The sequence below is a fragment of the Cydia splendana genome, chromosome 2 (genome assembly GCF_910591565.1).
Source record: "Cydia splendana chromosome 2, ilCydSple1.2, whole genome shotgun sequence".
Classification (NCBI taxonomy): Eukaryota; Metazoa; Arthropoda; class Insecta; order Lepidoptera; family Tortricidae; genus Cydia; species Cydia splendana.
In genome coordinates, this window is record NC_085961.1 from 30,085,792 (window position 1) to 30,106,837 (window position 21,046).

At 40.9% G+C, this 21,046-nt stretch overlaps 1 protein-coding gene across 1 annotated transcript in view; it reads left to right on the plus strand.

Annotated features, from left to right (window-relative positions):
* The first annotated feature begins 1,876 nt into the window (after positions 1 to 1,876).
* The window catches only part of LOC134806127 (peptidyl-prolyl cis-trans isomerase G), a 39,303-nt gene continuing 20,133 nt past the window's right edge, over positions 1,877 to 21,046 (plus strand). The window contains exons 1-15 of the mRNA XM_063779410.1: positions 1,877 to 2,205; positions 2,619 to 2,724; positions 3,265 to 3,352; positions 4,932 to 4,961; positions 5,477 to 5,613; positions 6,149 to 6,257; positions 6,742 to 6,921; positions 7,621 to 7,696; positions 10,364 to 10,465; positions 10,669 to 10,753; positions 11,040 to 11,111; positions 11,497 to 11,562; positions 13,354 to 13,474; positions 14,072 to 14,284; positions 19,686 to 20,363. Coding sequence (XP_063635480.1) covers positions 2,011 to 2,205; positions 2,619 to 2,724; positions 3,265 to 3,352; positions 4,932 to 4,961; positions 5,477 to 5,613; positions 6,149 to 6,257; positions 6,742 to 6,921; positions 7,621 to 7,696; positions 10,364 to 10,465; positions 10,669 to 10,753; positions 11,040 to 11,111; positions 11,497 to 11,562; positions 13,354 to 13,474; positions 14,072 to 14,284; positions 19,686 to 20,363 — 2,258 coding nt within the window. The 5' untranslated portion in view covers positions 1,877 to 2,010. The remainder of the gene's footprint in view (positions 2,206 to 2,618; positions 2,725 to 3,264; positions 3,353 to 4,931; positions 4,962 to 5,476; positions 5,614 to 6,148; positions 6,258 to 6,741; positions 6,922 to 7,620; positions 7,697 to 10,363; positions 10,466 to 10,668; positions 10,754 to 11,039; positions 11,112 to 11,496; positions 11,563 to 13,353; positions 13,475 to 14,071; positions 14,285 to 19,685; positions 20,364 to 21,046) is intronic.

Sequence of the window (21,046 nt, forward strand, 5' to 3'; positions counted from 1 at the left end):
TGGTGGATATCGATATTATAGTTTTGTCGGTGAGCCTATTATAGCTGGTCAAGCAAATCTTGTCAGTGAAAAAAGGCGCGAAATTCAAATTTCCTATGGGGCGATATCCCTTCGCACCTATATTTTTCAAATTTGCCGCCTTTTTCTACTGACAAGATCTGCTTGACCAGCTATAGTTAAAGCGGTTATTAGATCCACACTTGCGAACGGATCCGATCTCGGCTCGGATCCTGGTCCGATGTTGATGTTGGGCCCTAGCAAGCATCGTTTCCCTTTTCACGAAATATCAGGAATTAGAACATCGTCAACAATATTTGACATGTATAAAATATTTTGTCTCGAATAGGGGATATTACTGCAATGTTCTGCCGCCAGAGTGCAGCACTACCGACTCAGTAAATTCATAGACTAACTTATACATACTGTGCCTTAAACTGTTTTTTGACAAGTTTTCACAGACAATAAAATATGACATTGATGCATCAAGGCGGTTTGTTAACAAGGGCCTACCGGTAAACGCGAAAATCGAAATTTAGTTATCTGCCTCTTTATCGCTCGAATATGCAAGAGTGATAGAGAGATTAGATAACGAAATTTCGATTTTCTTGTTTCGCGGTAGGCCATGTGATTGACGTGACGTGTGATGTGTCAATGTGGTTTGTTTACTGTATGTGCCACAAAGGTGCCACCTATGCTATATAGAGCTTTGCCTAATATTCCCTATTGCCAAATTTGGCAAAAATGTTCAATGTTTGATTTTTTTGCATTTAAACTATTGCTTAAAATTAATTGATATGTTAAACAATAGTCTAAGTACTTGTTAACGATGTTCTGATGTTTCGTGAAACGGAAAAAGACCCTTGCAAGAGTCATCGGGCCTGACGTCGGCTTCCGATCGCAAGTGCCCGGCGGCCGTGTGGAACTAATAAGCCCTTAATGTAAAGCAGGAATAAGAACGAGACAGCTGAATCAAATTCGAGTTGAAGGCCTTTGGATGGCTAGTTTTATTAAAAATTACGGTTGTAGGAAAATAAAAAAATACAAATAATAATTGTTTATAATGTGTATTGTCAGTCATGTGAGTCATGTTTTCAATCAATCAATCCTCTGGCTTTTATCCCTATTCAGGGTTAGCCCTCATGGTACACTTTCGCCACTCTTGATTGTGGTGATTTTGTGTCATTTCCGTCGTTTAGCCAACAAAGTCATCAACAAATCTTTTTGGACAGTCCGCACCGCACCCAGGTGGCTGGTGAACGGCCTCTGTCTTTTTTGCCTTCTTTTATAGCCAGCACCTCTCCAATCATGCCAGTCATGTTTTATTCATGTTAAATTAATTTGGCTGACACCATTTCGATAAATGAAACACTAACCAAAAATTGCCAAAAAATATTGTAATATCGTATCTGTTTTATTTTATTTTTAGATACTATTTGTCGATATCGACATAAATAGAATTATTTCCACACTAGACGTGACCATAACCAAGAACGCAACCACAGATAACGCAATACATAATGCATAGAAGGTAGGATCTAGGATCCTATAGAAGTGGTATACGCGTGCCTCCGTGAGGGACAAAACATACGCAATGCGTCACTATGATTGGTCGAATTTATTTGTTGCCCACCATTATACATACTAAAAAAAAGGTGGCGAACAAAAAATATGTGAGACTGTGACAAGGACAAACAATAATAGCGCTTTCTCTGCTACTCCTACTGAAAGATACGTAAGACTATCCCGTTCTGTCAGTTATCCCCACCACTCATGCCCAATCCAGTTTAATACTAAATTTAAATTCATGACATAATGGCAAATCTTGACGGAGTCTTGGCCTGACGAGAAAGAAAAATAAATCTATTGGCTATGACAGCTAATGCTGGCTGGTGGAGTGGTGGCTAGCTTTTTTTCAAGAAATTATCTTCTGAATTTTCAGGAAGTGATTGTGCTTGTATTTCACAAACTGTGATTCTGTAAGTGTTAACGAGAGCATCAAAGCTGTCCAAAATGACGGTGGACGGCGACGAGAAACCGGAACGCGATCGCGTTTTCATGGACATAACGATCGGAGGCCTACCGTCCGGCCGGATTGTTTTTGAGCTGTACAACGATATTGCACCTAAAACCGCAGAGAACTTCCGCGCCTTGTGTGCTGGGGACGCCGGGATTGGGAAAGTTACAGGAAAACCTCTCGCCTATAAGGTTAGTAAAAAATGTTTCAAGAAGGTTATTTGTAAATTTTGTGTTTGCGTCTTACGCATTTACTCCAGCTATTAGTAATGGTCATCAAACTCAATCAACATGAAAGCCATTAGCTGTTATCACTTAACGATATTGCAAACTTGATATACATAATTTTTTCATTCGTGAAATTTACTTTAATGTAGCAATTCAGTTGTAAAATTGACATTACGGTGTCGTATTGTATGTTAAAAAGCAAAGCTTGAGTTACCTCCAAGCAATGCAAAGTAATGTTACATTGAATTTATTAAGCCGCTTACTCAATGATTAATCTTTATGCCGCATATTCATATTATGGTCTAGTTCTAGTATCTTGTAAGATGTGTATATCCATTAGGGAAAGTCAACAATTCCAAATACAAATACAATTTCAGGGTATGCTCTTCCATCGAGTGGTGAAGGATTTCATGATCCAAGGAGGAGATTTCACCAATGCCAACGGAACTGGTGGAGAATCCATTTATGGAGGCACATTTGAAGGTATACATTCAAATGATTACGGCATCATCATTTCTCCTCATTTCCCAACACTTCAAAATTGTCTAAAACAGACTGAGATTTTTTTTACAGATTTTTGTGTTATAGATAGAGATATAAAAAAAGCCAAAACTGGACACATGGACTTTGTATTAAATATTATTTTGTGTATTAGGGTAGTATTCCATTTGTCCAATATCTTGTTCCAATGTCTGTGTGTCTCACTCTCTCACTAAGCAAAATGTGAGACAATACACATTGGACAGTTGGAGTTGGATACTTACTCTTCAATGTTCTTTCCAATTTACATTTCGCTGGCCCAATATATAACAGGGTTCTATGTTTTACTTTTATCAAACTGAAATTTGAAAATTGTCATAGTGACATTAAGTTGAATTTCAACTATCTTGAAAATGTAACATAGAACCCTGTAATATTGGGCCAGCGATTAAAAAAGACTCCTTTTTTTGAATAATTATCTTGTTCAATGATTTATTTTAACTAAAGTCAACATCACCTAAATTTTTTCATTTCAACTTTTAGATGAGACATTTGAGCTCCCCCATGACAGGCCATATCTGTTGTCTATGGCTAACAGAGGCAAGGACACCAATGGCTCGCAATTCTTCATGTAAGTTCTTCGGCAAATGGTAAGGATGTTCCAAATTGGTTATTTGATGGTTTGATTATGTAGTGTAGGGAAACTCGGTCGCAAACAGGCAGGCTGTTCATTGCTTGCTCTATTAATTTAGCCCAAATCTCTGGAGTTCAAGCTGCAGGTTACTGTCACGGTGGCATTCCCACACTATTCTCTTCAAATCTTCTTGTTCACTGGCAGAAAAGAATGACATCTTTTATTTTGACATCATTTGGTTTGCTCTTATCTCATTTATTGCTACTATTATATTGCAATGCTACATACATACATAATACATTCTGCCAGTATATATTTTGAGATGGCAGCATGACATTTTGGGTTTATAATTAAATTTCCATGGCAGGAGCATCTTATTTCCAAACAAAATTTAGGATTCTTTTAGTTGAACATAACACTCGTTGTTTCGTGACCTTTACCGTGGTATTCATAAAATACGAAGTTGTTTGATCAATTGGCATTTGTAATACAATGATTAAAATGTATATTGCAATTAGTTCTAGCAGGTGTTTTTAGGGTTCCGTACCCAAAGGGTAAAGGGTGTCCGTCCGTCCGTCTGTCACCAGGCAGAACGAACCGTGATAGCTAGACAGTTGAAATTTTCACAGATGATGTATTTCTGTTGCCGCTATAACAACAAATACTAAAAACAGAATAAAATAAAGATGTAAAGTGGGGCTCCCATACAACAAACGTGATTTTTGACCGAAGTTAAGCAACGTCGGGCGGGGTCAGTGCTTGGATGGGTGACCGTTTTTTTTTGCCGTTTTTTGCATTATGGTACGGAACCCTTCGTGCGCGAGTCCGACTCGCACTTGCCCGGTTTTTTCCAATACTTCAAAGTATTTAACTGGCTTTATTAACAATGTTAGGGGTTTTTTAATTCCTGGATTATGCACGTGTCGTTATTATGAATATTAGGGCTTCTGATTTAGCTAAAATTCACATTAATAAATAAACATATGCTTACATCTCATTAAAAATGCGAATACAAACTGTTTTAAACACTATGAAGCGGTCTTCAACACGGTTCGTTGCCCGCACGCGCCGGCGAAGTAACGCTTAGAAATATTGAACATAAATCAAAGCATTTGGGGTTCTATGGCTAGAGGCGACGCGGCTGGACGCTGCGGGCCCGCACACTCATTCTTGTTGTTCTGTTCTGTGTGTTTAGGATCAGGGCAATGCTTACTATACTACCCTTGTGCTGCAAAGTAGCACGGTTGTACATATCATTATCAGCAATACTAGGTCCCCTGGGTTTAGCTATGGTACAAATAAAGTAATAGTTCTAACGAACAGATAATTATCTCGTCGAAAAGCGAATGTGGAGTTTTAAATACCTACACAACAATACAATAGAGCGACTTTCAATGGACACGTCGATGACCGCTCGCGGTGACGAAGCAACTTTAGGGCTGTCAACGCTTAGAAATATTAAACATAAATCGAAGCAAATTGGGGTTGTATGGCTAACGCGCGCTTGTGTTGTAGAGGCGGCGCGGCTGGACGCTGCGGGCCCGCGCACTCATTCTTGTTGTTCTGTGTGTTGTAGAACCACACAGCCGGCGCCTCATCTCGACAAGTGAGTATTATCTTTTTATCTGGCTTTTTGTTGCGCGGTTATCCTCACCCGTTACCAAAAAATATTCATACTAGGTTTTTTTCAGTAATTATCACTCTGGTAACAGTTGGTAAAGATATATGTGGTAGTAAAGGCAACACATTTTTTTTATATTTTCAACATGCCATAATGAATGGTGGTCAGAATATTTTTCCTGTTAGTGGCTAATAACGGGCGGGAATAACTTCTATTATGAAATATCTTACCATTTATCAATATAAAATATGAGCTACATTATTTAACTTAATTTCACGTAGGTACACAAATGACCATAAAATTAAAATCTATGTTGCATAGATACAATATACTTAATGCTTTTGTTCATATTTAGATGAAAATTTGATTACAACCTAAACTAGCACCAATCACGGTATTCTATACTGTTCATTTATGTAAAACCATGAACATAATTAAAATTAAAACTAAAGATAAAACCTCAATGCAATTGTTCTAAACTTCCATTTCCTTGGTCACAGTGTCCACGTAGTATTCGGAGCGGTGGTGAGCGGCGCGATGCTGGTGCGGCAGCTGGAGGCGCTCCCCGTCGACCGCAACGCGCGCCCTCTGCAGGACGCCGTCGTCGCCAACTGCGGTCAACTTGTGCGGTTGAAAGGTTAGTTCATTGTACCATAGGGTTGAACAACATGCTTGGAAAATGATGATACTCCGACTCGGCCTTCCTGACTCATATCGCGACCCGTCGACTCGGCCATTCTGACTCGACACACGCCCTAATGTCTGAAGTATTCGGAGCGGTGGTGAGCGGCGCGATGCTGGTGCGGCAGCTGGAGGCGCTCCCCATCGACCGCAACGTGCGCCCTCTGCAGGACGCCGTCGTCGCCAACTGCGGTCAACTTGTGCGGTTGAAAGGTTAGTTCATTGGACCATAATGAACAACATGCTTGGAAAATGATGACGCTTCGACTCGGCCTTCCTGACTCATATCGCGACTTCTCAACTCGGCCATCCTGGTTTATACAGCGACCTGTTGACTCGGTCATTCAGACTCATCACACGCTTAAGTGTCTAAGTATTCGGAGCGGTGGTGAGCGGCACGATGCTGCACTGCACTCCATTCATGCACTCTATTTCTATAGCGAATTGTTCTCCTTATCTATTCCCTATAGTGAATTATTATTTTGTTACAGCCAAGAAACGTAAGGATAAGAAGAGTGAGGAAAGTGAAGCAGAATCTGAGAAGTCGCATAAGAAGGAAAAGAAACGGAAGAAGGACAAGAAAGAAAAGAAGAAGAAACGGTACGTAATGATCAATAGGTAATATCAGATATAAATATATATATATTTTTTTATTTATTTAAGAAACAAACAGTCTTTTATAGTTATATATAACACTGGAACTTTCTTTCTTTCTTTTTGGAATATATGGTGAAATGGGGTAAGAAGAACAAGTTTGTCACACACTACGGCGATTCCATAAAGTGTTCTTCTTGCCGTTTTTGCCTTACCACTGGTCACCTCATTGTTATGCTATGTTCAAAGGCTTAACATATTCACTGCCAAGAACACGTGTGTTCGTTTTGTACTGAAAACGGGGCGCCCGGCGCCGGAAGTGTTAAAAAAACTCATTCACACACAACCGACAAATGTCCATCTCTAGATCTAATACTTGCGCTGCCAACAATATATAAAACGTTGACGTCAAAATTATGTTTACGTTTTGCGATCTGTTAACATAAAATAACCGTGTATTTCCGTGTCTAACCATGTTTCTTGTTTTCAGTCACCAATCAGCATCCGCTGACGAGGGTGAAATAATTGAACCCTCTCATCCCCTCGTGCAGACCTCGAAAATAGATCCCCGCGAGATCCCAGAGGTCCCCACTAACAGGTTCCTTATGCGAGGGGGCAGGGACAACGAGAGGGAGAGGGATAGGCCTGACCCTAGGAGGGACAGAGAGAGGTATTGTGTTGTTTAAGCAGTGAATTAGTACCTAGTACAGGGTTTTTAACCTTATAGGGGAACACGCTTGCTTTTGTTCTGAGTTTGGTATTAATTTTTGGTACAACAGCAACACTCCTAACTGTACATCATCATCATCATCATCTCAGCCTATATACGTCCCACTGCTGGGCACAGGCCTCCTCTCATGCGCGATAGCGCTTGGGCTATAGTCCCCACGCTAGCCCAATGCGGATTGGGGACTTCACATACACCTTTGAATTTCTTCGCAGATGTATGCAGGTTTCCTCACGATGTTTTCCTTCACCGAAAAGCTAGTGGTAAATATCAAATGATATTTCGTACATAAGTTTCGAAAAACTCCTTGGTACGAGCCAGGATTTGAACCCGCGACCTCCGGATTGAAAATCAGACGTCATATCCACTCGGCCACTACTGCTTCAACTGTACGTCAGTGGACCTTATTACAAAAGGTCCACCGATGTACAGTTAACAGTGTGGGCGTCTTTACTTCGACCTCTTGCAAAAATCACACTAATAACGTTGTTACAGTTTCAGCCAATTTCTCATGTAAGTTTAATAAAATTCTAAGAACTATTTGCGAGAAAATCGAAATTACATGCCAGCCAATGATTGGTAGGAAAACTTCAAGAGTTCGTTCTTGGCATTCAGAAGGTTAACTTTAATTTTCATTTTTAGGATGCGTTACCGTGAAAGGGACCGCCACAACGCCTACACCCGCAGCGGTCGGATGATCAAGGGACGAGGCGTTTTCGTAAGTATCCAATTGCTGTGTACCATCACGCTTCGCGATTGTTGCGCCATTTAGGGTCCTAGCTAAACTGGTTGTTCAATACTTACGCTATAGAATTTCCAATTTAGCAAGAACCCTATGTGGCATAAGAATCCCGTGTGGTGACTGTACAACAACTATCAAGGGGCCCACTGATTAACAGTCCGCCGGATGGTATCTGCCTGTCAGTTGTTCGAAACTGTCAACTTTTTGTTCTAACTGACAGGCCGATTCCGTCCGGCGGACTGTTAATCAGTGGGCCCCTTTAGCCTAACAGTCTCCTGACGCGAAACATTTGACGCTCGAACAGCCTTTTATTGATTTACTAGCGATCCGCCCCGGCTCCGCACGGGTAAACAAATTATAGGTACACCTAAACCTTCCTCAAGAATCACTCCATTGATAGGTGAAAACCGCATGAAAATCCGTTCAGTAGTTTTAGAGTTTATCGCGAACATACAAACACACAGACGCCGCGGGGGGACTTTGTTTTATAAGGTGTAGTGATATGAGCCTAGAGTGTCCCACTGCTGGACAACGGCCTCTTTCCCTTTCCACGTATTGACCCGTCTCCCACCTGCAGTCCCTATCAAAGAGAGCCTTCACGCACGTCTCAAGTTTATTGCGATGTTATTATTACTGTTTGGTGTAGGCACTTTTATTAACAGCAAATATAATATTATATATGTCGCAGTCAAAAGTGTGAACTGGTCAAAAGAACTTTTAACCGACAAAAACAGGCAAAACTGCTTTTGACTGAGCATGTTGGTCAAAAGTAGTTTTACCTGAAAATCATTGGTTAATAGTAATTGTGACTGTTACTATCAGTCAAAAGTACTCGCAGAGATAGGTAGGTTAGGGTTATTTGTTTTTGCTACGCCCTAAAAACGAAACTGTTCCCAGAGATAGGAAGGTTAGGGTTATGTTTTTTTTGCTACGCCTTAAAAACGAAACTGCTGCCAGAAATAGGTATGATTTTCAGGTAAAACTACACTCGCGTGCAAAAGTATTGCATCACTTTGCATTTTTTCGTCCGCACCCAATATATTTGTAAACTGGTTAATTTCTCTAAATTATTTTAATGTAATCATGTTCCTTGAAGTTTTAGCTTTACGAAAAGTAAAAAAACATGGAAATCGGCCCAGTATTTTTCAAATTATCGGCATTTTCCCGATTTGTGAGCGGTTTCACGTTATCACGCGCACGAGTTGCGTTACCCTTGACCCTTATAAAACGGGGGTAGAGAAGGGGTTGTTATCAGTCACTTATCAGAAGTCGATCGTTACATATCTGGTAAAACTAGGTCGTAACAGCATATTTTGCAGAGTTTACCAGAGGTTCCAGGGGACTGGATCCTTTACTTCAAGACCAAGAAGCGGCCGCAGAGAGTGTACATCAGAGAGGGACGACCGCTTCTTTGTCACAACATCTCTCCGAGATCGACACCAGACCAGCATTGCCATCCAGCAGCGTCTGCGTGAGGTACGAGGAGTGGCTGCCAGTGAGTAGACAATAAGAAGAAGACTTAAGAAAGCGAACTTGACACCCAGGAGGCCCGCAGCGGTGCCCAGATTGCTGGCGCGACACCGTACAGCCTAAAGAGAGTTTGCTGAAAATCACAAGGACTGGACCATTGAGCAATGAACCCCAGTTCTCTTCTTGAAAGAGTGCAGAATGTGTTTGAATGGATGTGACCGAAAAGGAAGAGTCTACAGAAGGCCAGAAGAACAGTTCGCTCAATGTTTCTTCTCCGAAAGGGTCGCCTATGGCGGTGGATCCGTAATGTTCTGGGGCGGCATTTCCTACGACGGGCGGACAGAACTGGTTTTCGTGCCTGGCGGGGGCCGTGACAGTGGATTGACCGCTGCCAAGTACATCACTGATATCCTGGAGGAACATGTTGTTCCTTATGCCGGTATTTTTGATGAGGGGTTCATCCTAATGCAGGATAATGTCCCGTGTCATATAGCTAGGGCCACCGCAGCCTACCTTCTCGAAGTGGGCATCGACACAATGGACTGGCCAGCGATGAGCCCGGACCTTAACCCCATTGAACACGTGTGGGACTACCTAAAAAGGAGGGTTCGAAAGCGGAATCCTGCCCTGGTCAATGTTGAGGAGTTGAAGGGAGCCTTGCTGGAGGAGTGGGACGCTATTCCTTATGATCACATTAGAAAATTAATTAGGTCTATGAAAAACCACTTGGTTTGTGAAAGGAGGCCTGTGGGTGGCAATACCAAGTATTAATTTAATAATAATAAACGATATTGTATTAAAAAAATGACTTTTATTCTCAAGTTTCCGGATTTATTTTTGGAGCATTATGCGACTACTTTCAGTTTTATGATTTTTTATAGTCTTCAGATTCGAAATTTCATTGAATTAACCATTTTTCTAATGCGTTAGATTATAAGCTTTCAGTTGATACCAAAATTTTCAGAATCGGGTATAGAATTACAAAGATATTGGGTGCGGACGAAAAAATGCAAAGTGATGCAATACTTTTGCACGCGAGTGTACTTTTGACCAACATGCTCAGTCAAAAGCAGTTTTGCCTGTTTTTGTCGGTTAAAAGTTCTTTTGACCAGTTCACACTTTTGACTGCAACATATATATTTTTTAACAATGTATTTTTTTTGGTTTTTGTAGCGCTACCGCACGCCTTCTCGCTCTCGCTCCCGGTCGCGCTCGGCGACCCCGCCACACTGGCGGCAGGCGCAGCGGCGCATCATCAAACTGTCAGAGTTTGAGGTAAAGTGGACTTTATCCCGTTAGTATAATGTTCATTCATAGTTAAGAGTACTAGAATAAGCCATCCCGCTCGCGCTATGCAACGCATCATCAAATTATCATAGTTGTAATACAATTACAAATCAGTTCTGTGGATTTTAGTAGTTCCGAAAATGGACTCTGGCATCATAGAATAATGGATGTATTTCTAAAATATGTTGTAGCGATCAGAACAGGAGCGCGCAGATAGAGAACACCAGGAAGCGAAGAGCAAGCCGACCCGACCGGACCCCAAACATACTCGAGAGCGTAAGTCTCGTTTATTTATTATACAATCAAATATTAAATAATTAATTTAAGGAAAAATCGTGCTTCATGTAGGTGGCGCAGTACGGCTCCGAATATTATGCGGTAGCACTGCTCGCCAAAAGTTGACGTTTGATATTCTAGTTAGTAGTTCTAGTTTGACTGTAAAATGTTTTTAGTCTTTAGAAAGGTTTTTTTCTTAGTCTTTATACACTAATTTAATATTTGCTTGACCATCTAACTTAGGATCCAATCCAAGTATTCAGCGAATAATTGTTTTATTTGGCAGGCGCGGTGTCAGGCGGCACTCCGGAAGGTCCTTTTGAAGAGAAAGAAGAGGGCGAATGCGACACTACTCTTGGTAAACTAGTGGATTACAGTAAAAAAACTGCGTCGAGTTTAGTAACCGAGATTTCAAAGACTTATAAATTACGTCATTTCAAATTAGGGGGGGCGGGGCCTGGACATCGGATGATGGTAGCATGACGTAGGAGGAAACGGGGCATTCGAAGCATGATTTTTGGATGATTTTAGGGGGGGGGGGGGGGTGTCAAAAATCGATGACGTAATTTATGGACAGCCCCTTATTGTCTAAATCTGAAACTTATACACGACATGCTTCGTTCACGTATCCTCGTTCACGCTCCTTATTTCTTGTGTGTATGGGGTTGTCTGAATTTGTAAATATGTGTTGTTCAACAATAAATTTTCGTATGATCATAAATTAATTACTTATTCTGTTTTAGAACGTTCACGTCACGAGAGAATCGACTATAACGCTCTGGACTTCGAAGAGGATATAGAACATGATGGTACGTGTTAACGAGAACTCTGTTTTATTAGGTACTAATTTAGTGTTTTATCTTTATCTTTCCAGCACTTCAATCTGTTAATTTACTGACAACAGTATTCAAACACTGTTTTTAGGGTTCCGGACCCAAAGAGTAAAACGGGACCCTATTACTAAGACTCCGCTGTCCGTCTGTCACCAGGCTGTATCTCACGAACCTAGCTATCACGGTTCGTGAGATACAGCCTGGTTGAAATTTTCGCAGATGATGTATTTCTGTTGCCGCTATAACCATCGGTGGGATGAGCGTCGTGAGCATTGGTCTGCAACTCATCTAGGAGACGGACACTCCAAAATCAAACCCGGAACTGGTAACTTCGTTAGGCGCGAGTAGGATGTTAAAATATCCGAAAAGCGGCAGTTACCTGCAGCCAACCTGGTGGTTCCGCACGTATTGGCATGCCATTCCTGCGGGCCAAGCTGGGGAGGTCGAGAGGATGGTACAGGTCCTGGGCAACCCTGTATCGTCAAATAGCGTCCCGGGCGATGCAGCGTCTGTGGAGAGGTCACTTCACCCTCACCGTTTCCGCGGTGAGGAAAACAACACGGGAAGTAACAGTTACCGGTTATAAGCCTGCGCGTATGGGCGTAAGCGCGGGCGCCAGGGGTTGCTTTCGACAGTGGGAGGGCCCATCGTAGGCCTACTGATCAGTTACCGCCCGCTTTAAACTGGGCAGCCCCCAGTCAGTAAGGTACTGGTCCGCCCCGGCATCGACTGTTCCTCTGGGGTGCTGGGAGCACAGGGCTTGCCCGGAAACCGATGCTGAGTCATTTTACACCCGCGACCAAACAGCAACATTAAAGAAAAACTAAAGCTTACACTTCCATGCGCTTTGGTTCTTGGAATGTCCGGACACTGAGGACAGGTCTCCCGGACAACTTGGAGACTTTAGACTACGCAGTAGAACCGCGTAAGACAGCTGTTGTCGATCTGGAATTGGCGCGCCTTGACATCTCAATTGCAGCACTACAAGAGACCAGGCTCCCTGATGAGGGCTCTTTACGGGAGAAGAACTATACTTTCTTTTGGAAAGGCAGATAGCATTTAAAAAGCGCCGCATTGGACGTCCCTTGCTGCGTTTTAAGGACTGCGCGAAACGCGACATGATCGCTTTTGATATCGATAGGGACACTTGGGAGGAGCTCGCATCAGATCGCGATGGATGGTGGGGTACCATCGCGAAAGGTCGCGAAATCCACGACAACGCATGGTTCCAAGACCTTGCCCGAAAACGCGCAAAGAGGCACAATCCACCTGATGGTGCCGACATGGCTCCCTGCTTCAGCTGCCATAAATGCGGTCGCAAATGCCGGTCCCGCATTGGCTTATACAGCCACGAGAGACGTTGTTCCTCGCGTACAGACGCTGCATAAATCATCTGTCAAGATGTTAAAGGCCTGAATGATAACAACAAATACATATTAAAATAAAGATTTAAGTGGGGCTCCCATACAACAAACGTGATTTTTGACCGAAGTTAAGTAACGTCGGGCGGGGTCAGTACTTGGATGGGTGACTGTCCGGATGTTTTCCTCTACAGGTCGCAATCCTCAACCGATTCTCGTGGAACTTGTGAGCAACAGTTCTTGTTTTTTTTTTTCGAAATATCGGAGCCATACATTTAATCAGTTTTAAGTTATGCTCGCGAGGTCTACAGCTCACAGAGCCACGTTTTATGTTATTTTTATATTTTAATTTAAATTTAAATTTCAGTACGTAAACTCTGTAGTTATGATATAATGTGTTGTTTAGAAGCGGCCGCCCTGGCTCCGCGCCGGCGCCGCTCGCCGCGGCCCGCGCCCGCGCCCACACGCGAGTCGCGCGCCGACATGCTCGCGCTGGCGCTCGGCGTCGACCCCAAGCACGACCAGAGGTATAATCAATTAACTATAGATAACAAACCCTCGCATCCACCGCGCCTATTACACGCCTCAACATCATTGAGAAGCTGGGATGCTTAGCGTATTTACTTTACACGAAATTCTGCATACTATGGAGTATACTTATTAACTCACATTTATAGACGGGTCTGTCGCGAATTTATTCTCTTACCTTTATTTACCGACGTTTCGACACAGGTCTCACTGGTGGTGGCTGGTGGTGGTCTATAATTGTGAGTTAATATGTGTTCAAAACGCGAAAGTTTTAAATATTATGAAGTATAGTTTCAGAAAATGCTAACGATAACTTACTAACTAGGCCAGATACAATATTTTGTGTTTAACTCTGCTGCAAAGTTTGTTCAAATAATTGATATTCGACTTCTTTCAATTTTATCACAATATTCAACTTTATCCCTTGTGAAACAAACAACTATAGTTTGTCGAAGGAGTCTCATTTCAATCATAGACAGATAGAAACATACTATCTTTGTCTTACACTAGTACTAGCACCCAAAAGAACAAGATGAGTATAGTTCTCCTGGTTCTTACTGACTGACAAATTGATTTGACCAACTATATCTTCCCAGGGAACTGGACTCCCGCCACCCTCGCCGCCGCCTCGGCCCCGCCTCCACCGTGGTGGCTGCGGCCCCGCGCCTCTCCTCCGCCGTGGTCGCTGAACCCGTCCGAGCCAAGCACGCCCAAGGCCCAGAGGAGAGGAAACCAGCGGATGGAGAATACGATCCATTCTCCATGCTGAGGAGCACCTTCCAGGGTAACAAGCCCAAGGAACCGCCCAGGTAAGCATTATCATCACCATTTTATACTCCGTTTTGGTCAAGCTTACGCGAGTAAAGCATACCCAAGGTCAAGAGGAAAGGAAACCAGAGGATGGGGAGTATGATCCCTTCTCCATGCTGAGGAGCACCTTCCAGGGTAACAAGCCCAAGGAACCGCCCAGGTAATATATTACCCAAGTAACATTTTAGTCCTATAATTTTAGTTTTTATCGCTAAAAGCTTGTATAGACGTCGTATTAAGGTTTCAGAGGTGACCACCTGTCGTATAAAAGCGCTTGGCAACACCTTTTTGCTCTATAGGCTTATAGAAGAAAGAAGAAGAAGAAGAAAGCATTTATTAGCACAATGTTATACAACCTTAAAACTAAAAAACTAAAAATAATTACACAAAATGAAATGTTGCGCTAAATGGTCCTCACTCAGCTAGGTGTCACGGTATGAGCCACATGGTACATACCGCAACGCTGATTTTCAGTAAGGCCCAGTGGATGGACTAGGTGGCACTCAGTAAAGGACAATGTACAAAAATGAAGGAACTCTTAAATAAAATTAGTCTATACTTAAATCTTCTGGATGTTTGTTTGTGTGTATGTATGTAAAGTGTCTATGTGATTGGTGTGTGTGAGTGTGCACGGTTGCCTAAGTGTTGCATTTTTGCTTAGCCAGTATGAATTTACGGAGGTGTATTTTAAAGGTGGACACGGTTTTTCGGTTTTATACAGCTAACATATTCTATAAGCAATTGATGTAAAGGTTTATTTCATCATTTTATAGAGCCGTTATAGGCGTGTACTATAACAGGTTCAAATATAACCACTATAGAGCAATATTACTGTATAATAGTAATTGGAATCACTTTTATGCAACTAATTTGCGCTATTAAGGTTCCCTGCCAAGCCGCTATAGTTTTGTGTTTTAACAGTGACAAAAACCCAACTATACTACGATTTTAGGATATAGTGGCTTTAGAGATCACTGCTATAGTACATAATACTTTAGTAGTTTGCGCTATTAAGGTTCCCTGCAAGCCGCTATAGTTTTGTGTTTAAACAGTGACAAAAACCCAACTATACAACGATTATAGGATATAGTAGTAGTAGTAGTAGTAAACTCTTTATTGTACAAAAAGACATATTAAAAATAACATACAATTAGTAAGAAGTACAAAGGCGAACTTATCCCTTTGAGGGATCTCTTCCAGTTAACCTTTGAGTAGATGAGAGGAGAAAGTGAAAAGAGGGTGACAAATGCAGCAAAATGTACAACAAGGTACCAGAAAGATAAAGCATATAAATACATACAAAATTTATAGTGGCTTTAGAGATCACTGCTATAGTACATAATGGGATCCCTTTGTTTCCCATAAACTTATTGTTTCGAATTTCGATAGTCAGAAATTGATATCCATATAATTTATGGACATAAACATCAAAAGTCATAATTTTTGTTCAGTATAACATTTCATAGTTCTAATGTTAAACATCTATAATATTAAACGCTATAATCACAAAAGTTATAAAATTGATGAGTATAACATTCAAAGGTATATCAATAATTATTCAGAAATATTTTAAGGCATATCTTTTATCGGACTAATGGTCGTTCATCATATCGTTTTTATGTCATCCCTTTGTTTCCCATAAACTTACTGTTTCGAATTTCGATAGTCAGAAAATGATATCCTCTAATATTCTAATATTTATGAGCTATAATATTAAACATTATGACTTTCAATAATTATGTCAAACAAAGAGACCCCCATTTTTAATGTCTAAAGTGAATAATTTTTTAACGTCTAAGAAATCAATAACATCCTTCATATAAAGAAAAAAGAAATCTGTTTCCTCAGGTAGGTTTGTTAGTTACCTTGTGTCCTTCCGAGCGAAAATAGGAGCCCCGCGAAGCGGGGCTCCGTCGACTCGTTGGCGGGACAAAATGGCTTAATAAGCTACATGAATAATAAGAAATGACGGGGAAATCAGTAAGCCAAACATAAGAAATATGTTTCCTCAGGTAGGTTCGTTAGTTACCTTGTGTCCCTCAGAGCGAAAATAGGGGCCCCGCGAAGCGGGGCTCCGTCGACTCGTTGGCGGGACAAAATGGCTTAATAAGCTACATGAATAATAAGAAATGACGGGGAAATCAGTAAGCCAAACATAAGAAATCTGTTTCCTCAGGTAGGTTCGTTAGTTACCTTGTGTCCCTCAGAGCGGAAATAGGAGCTCCGCGAAGCGGGGCTCCGTCGACTCGTTGGCGGGACGAAATGGCTTAATAAGCTACATGAAAAATAAGAAATGACGGGGAAATCAGTAAGCCAAACATAAGAAATCTGTTTCCTCAGGTAGGTTCGTTAGTTACCTTGTGTCCCTTAGAGCGGAAATAGGTTCGCGGGGCTCCGTCGACTCGTTGGCGGGACGAAATGGCTTAATAAGCTACATGAAAAATAAGAAATGGCGGGGAAATCAGTAAGCCAAACAATAAAAAATCTGTTTCCTCAGGTAGGTTCGTTAGTTACCTTGTGTCCCTCAGAGCGGAAATAAGAGCCTTAAACTACAGGAAATGGCTTAAACTACAGGAAAATAAGAAATGGAGGGCAAATCAGTAAGCCAAATATTAAATAATCCCCAGGTTTGTTTAATTTTATAACTATTGACAATATGACTAATAAAAATTATGATGGAAAACGTTATGGTCTAAAAAAATCGGAACTTAAAATTTAGGGAATGCAATAGAGCCCCTACTTATCATTATAACCTGCGATAAAAGACCTTACAACGATTATGGTAAGCAAGTTTATTGCCTTCAACATTATGTAATGGTATACCTTCTGGACTTTGAATATTATGAGTAACAAATTTTATGACAAACAATAATAATGACCTGCAAAAATCGGAACTGAAATTTATATTGTTAAAATTTATGACTATTGACAATATGACTAATAAAAATTATGATGAAAAACGTTATGGACTGAAAAAATCGGAACAAAAAATTTATGGGAACCAATAGAGACCCGTACATAATACTTTAGTAGTTTGCGCTATTAAGGTTCCCTGCTAGCCGCTATAGTTTTGTGTTCTAACAGTGACAAAAACCCAGCTATACAACGATTTCAGGATATAGTGGCTTTAGAGATCACTGCTATAGTACATAATACTTTAGTAGTCATATAAACACTATTATAGAACTGTTTTGCTCTATAGTAGCGTTTTTGGGACATATTTATAGCGTTAAAAAGCGCTTTAGTAGTTTTTAAATCCCTATTATATCTCATCGCTGTAAACGTCACAATGACTCTTTTATATCACAAAACTGTTGTATAGTGGTTTTGTTTTTTCTTTTAAATACAACAGCGTTATAGTTGAGTTTTTATGTCTTATATAAACCGAGTTAGATATATAAAGGTAGAAAACGACTACTTGTAAATGATAAATTTGATCTGTAATGGCTACTTATATCTTGCTTATATAAGTTCAGGCCTAAGCCACATAATGTGGTTCCGTACAAAATATTTTTATATTTTAATGAATTGATAAAAAAGACCCCAGTGATATTAGTGACTGTAGGTGAGATTTATCATCAATGATTTAATACAAGCATAAAATCGTGACGGTTTAGATTTTTATCGACATCCATTATTAGCACATTTTTTTTACCAATCACACTGAAAAAGGAAACAACAGTAATGACTACATCTAAATTAAAAAAAATCCTATATCTTTTTAAAGAGTTTGTAGGTGTAACTGGGTCACAGCAAAATTCTTTTGGAACCGTAATTTTAATCATGATGGCGGTGAATATTTCGTCGTAAGTTCTATAGTTAGCCTATAAAAGCGTCGGATTTACTTCTTAGCTGTATAGTAGTAACTATGGTGAATATGATAATATTTTATTAAATTATTTTATTAAAAACATAAATAAATCGAGGGAGCATTTAAAATTCCTCATTAAACTAATACTATTCTAACGGTAAAACTTCCGTCCCATATACTTTTTGCAGTAAGGACCGAATTATTCGACATCTAAATGGCGCATATTAATATAAAGTCTTTACTTATCACCATTTTTACCATTTTTAGTACCGTTTTTGTGAAGTAAACACACAACAAAACCACTCACAACAGTTGATGGAAAACTTGATAGCAAATTTCGTAGTAAAGGAACTATGAATTCTACAATAGTATAAAAAAGCACTATAATACAATTTCAAATACTACTATAGTATAAAACAAGCACTATAATGGAATCTCCAATGCCACTATAGTATAAATTAACACTATAATGGCGTTACTGACAACAAATTAGCACAAAAGTGATCATCACATCACTTTTATAGACCTAAAACGTCACGACTGACACTGCTACAGATCTACTATATCACTGAATGGCACATAAGATGCGCCATTTCGGCTTTATACAATCTTCTTTGGTCTTTTATAGGACCTTAGGTGGTATTTGGGAAACGTTCTATCGACTACTATAGAACCACAAATTGTTACTTGGGTATCATAGCCAAAATGACAGCCCAATCTAACTGTCAACTAACTAGGCGAAGGAGAACACATGGTAAATCATTATTGTCACATACCATGACAGATTCAGTCTCGTCTACCCGCGTTGCGCTTTGTAAGAGCTCCATGGTCGTAAGTACATTCCACCATCCTTCTATAGCAACAAACTAGAATAACTATAGGCCCCGCCTCCACCGTGGTGGCTGCTGCCCCGCGCCTCTCCTCCGCCGTGGTCGCTGAACCCGTCCGAGCCAAGCACGCGCAAGGCCAGGAGGAGAGGAGACCGGTGGACGGGGAGTATGACCCCTTCTCCATGGTGAGGACCACCTTCCAGGGTAACAAGCCCAAGGAACCGCCCAGGTAATATATTATCATCACTATTTTATACTCCGCCATAGTCGCATAACCCACATGGAAACATGCCCAAGGGCAAGCGGAATAGAAACCAGCGGACGGGGAGTAGTTATGATCCTTTCTTCATCGTCACTCGAGAACGGCACAAATTTAATGGTGCACGGATAATCTTTTGGAATGCAAGATGGCGGCCATGCACTTTTTTGTGACTTCTTATGGTAGTCGATTTCAAGGTTTTCTGGGCTGTTTTTAAAATTAGGTAAATTTGGAATCTGCACTTTTTGTGAATGACGCCATGTTACTTGATTTATGGTTGAATAAGATGGCACTGTACGGCGCTATATGTTTTGTATATAACTGACTTGTGAACAATTAACTTTTGACTACCTGAGTGACCGCATAATGTTCGGACCCGTACAACGCCATCTTCATTAGCGGTTAAATTTGCAGATTCAGGATTCAATTCCATCCTATTGTTAGTAGTTTCTACCTTATTGACTCAAAATATCGCTAATTTGCAATCTATTTGTCTACAGAAAAGAAGAACGCCCTGAACCGCGTCGCGAACGGCACCAAGAGAAAGAGAAAGAACGCGAACACAAGGAAAAGGAACAAGACAGAACAAAAGAGAGGGAAGATAGGCGCGACAGGCACAGGAGCGAGAAAGACGACAGGGAAAATCGCAATGATCGCAAAGACAAGAGGGAAGAGCGCAGCGAACGTCGCTCGCGTTCTAAAGAGAGAGATAGAACTAGAGATCGCAGTGAGAGAAAGAGAGAGAAATCAGATGATAGAAGGAGGAAAGATAGTGAGAGCGGTAGGCGCAGCGGATCCCGTGATAAGGACAGAAAGATTGACAGGGATAGAAAAAACAGTATATCCAATGAGAGAGTGAGAAGGGATACGGAACGCAGCGAGGAAGACAGGAATAGAAAACGAAGCAAGTCCAACGATCGGAGAGATAAGAGACGTAGTTCTAACGAAAGGGACAGAAAGCGCAGCAGGTCCCACGAGAAGGAAAGAGACAGGAAACGCAGCAGGTCCAATGAGAGGGAAAGGGATAGGAAACGAACCAGGTCTAATGAGAGGGAAAGAGATAGGAAACGCAGCAGATCCAATGATAGGAGAGTGAGGAGGGACACGGAGCGCAGCGGGACGCGGGAAGGGGATAGAGATAGGAGTGAGAGGAAGAAGCGATCCAGATCGAAGTCCAGGTGAGTTTGATATACTAAACGTCAATAAAGCATCCATGAAACAAGGCTGTTAATCAGCTGTTCTCAATGCTGCATGAAAAAGTGAGGTTCCAGGTACCTCTACCCGTGGAACGTTAATATATTGATAGCTGTTTGAAAAAAAACATGCCATAGTTTTCAATTCATCATGTTAATACTTAACCTTTTCGACGCCATGTCAAACACAAAAGCTGTCACCGAAGTGTCAAAACTGAAATTGAACTTTATGTACTAACGTAATGTAACGTCTATGTTGCTCTGTGGTCTGTGACCGATTAATCAGTCTTTGGCGTTAAACCTGCGGTGCGGATATATCGGTCATTGGCGTCCAAAAGGTTAAAAGCAATCTCTCCCAGACAACCTTTGGGTAGGGGAGACAATAAAATTATAAAAAGTCGAACCTAGATTTTTTTTGTGACAATGATTTATTGTAATTCTACATATTTTTTTTCCGATCTTACTATCACTATTTGATTGATAACCGTTTTATAATCAATTCAAATAGATTTTCAGCAGAAGGTAAGCTCAGGGATTACAATTATTTTTACATAAGTATTTTTTTAAATAATTATTAATTAACATCCCATAGGCGTCGCAAGACATACAATATCAGGTGAGCTGTGCCCTCATCTTAAATTCTCAATAGATTATTTTTATTAGGGTTC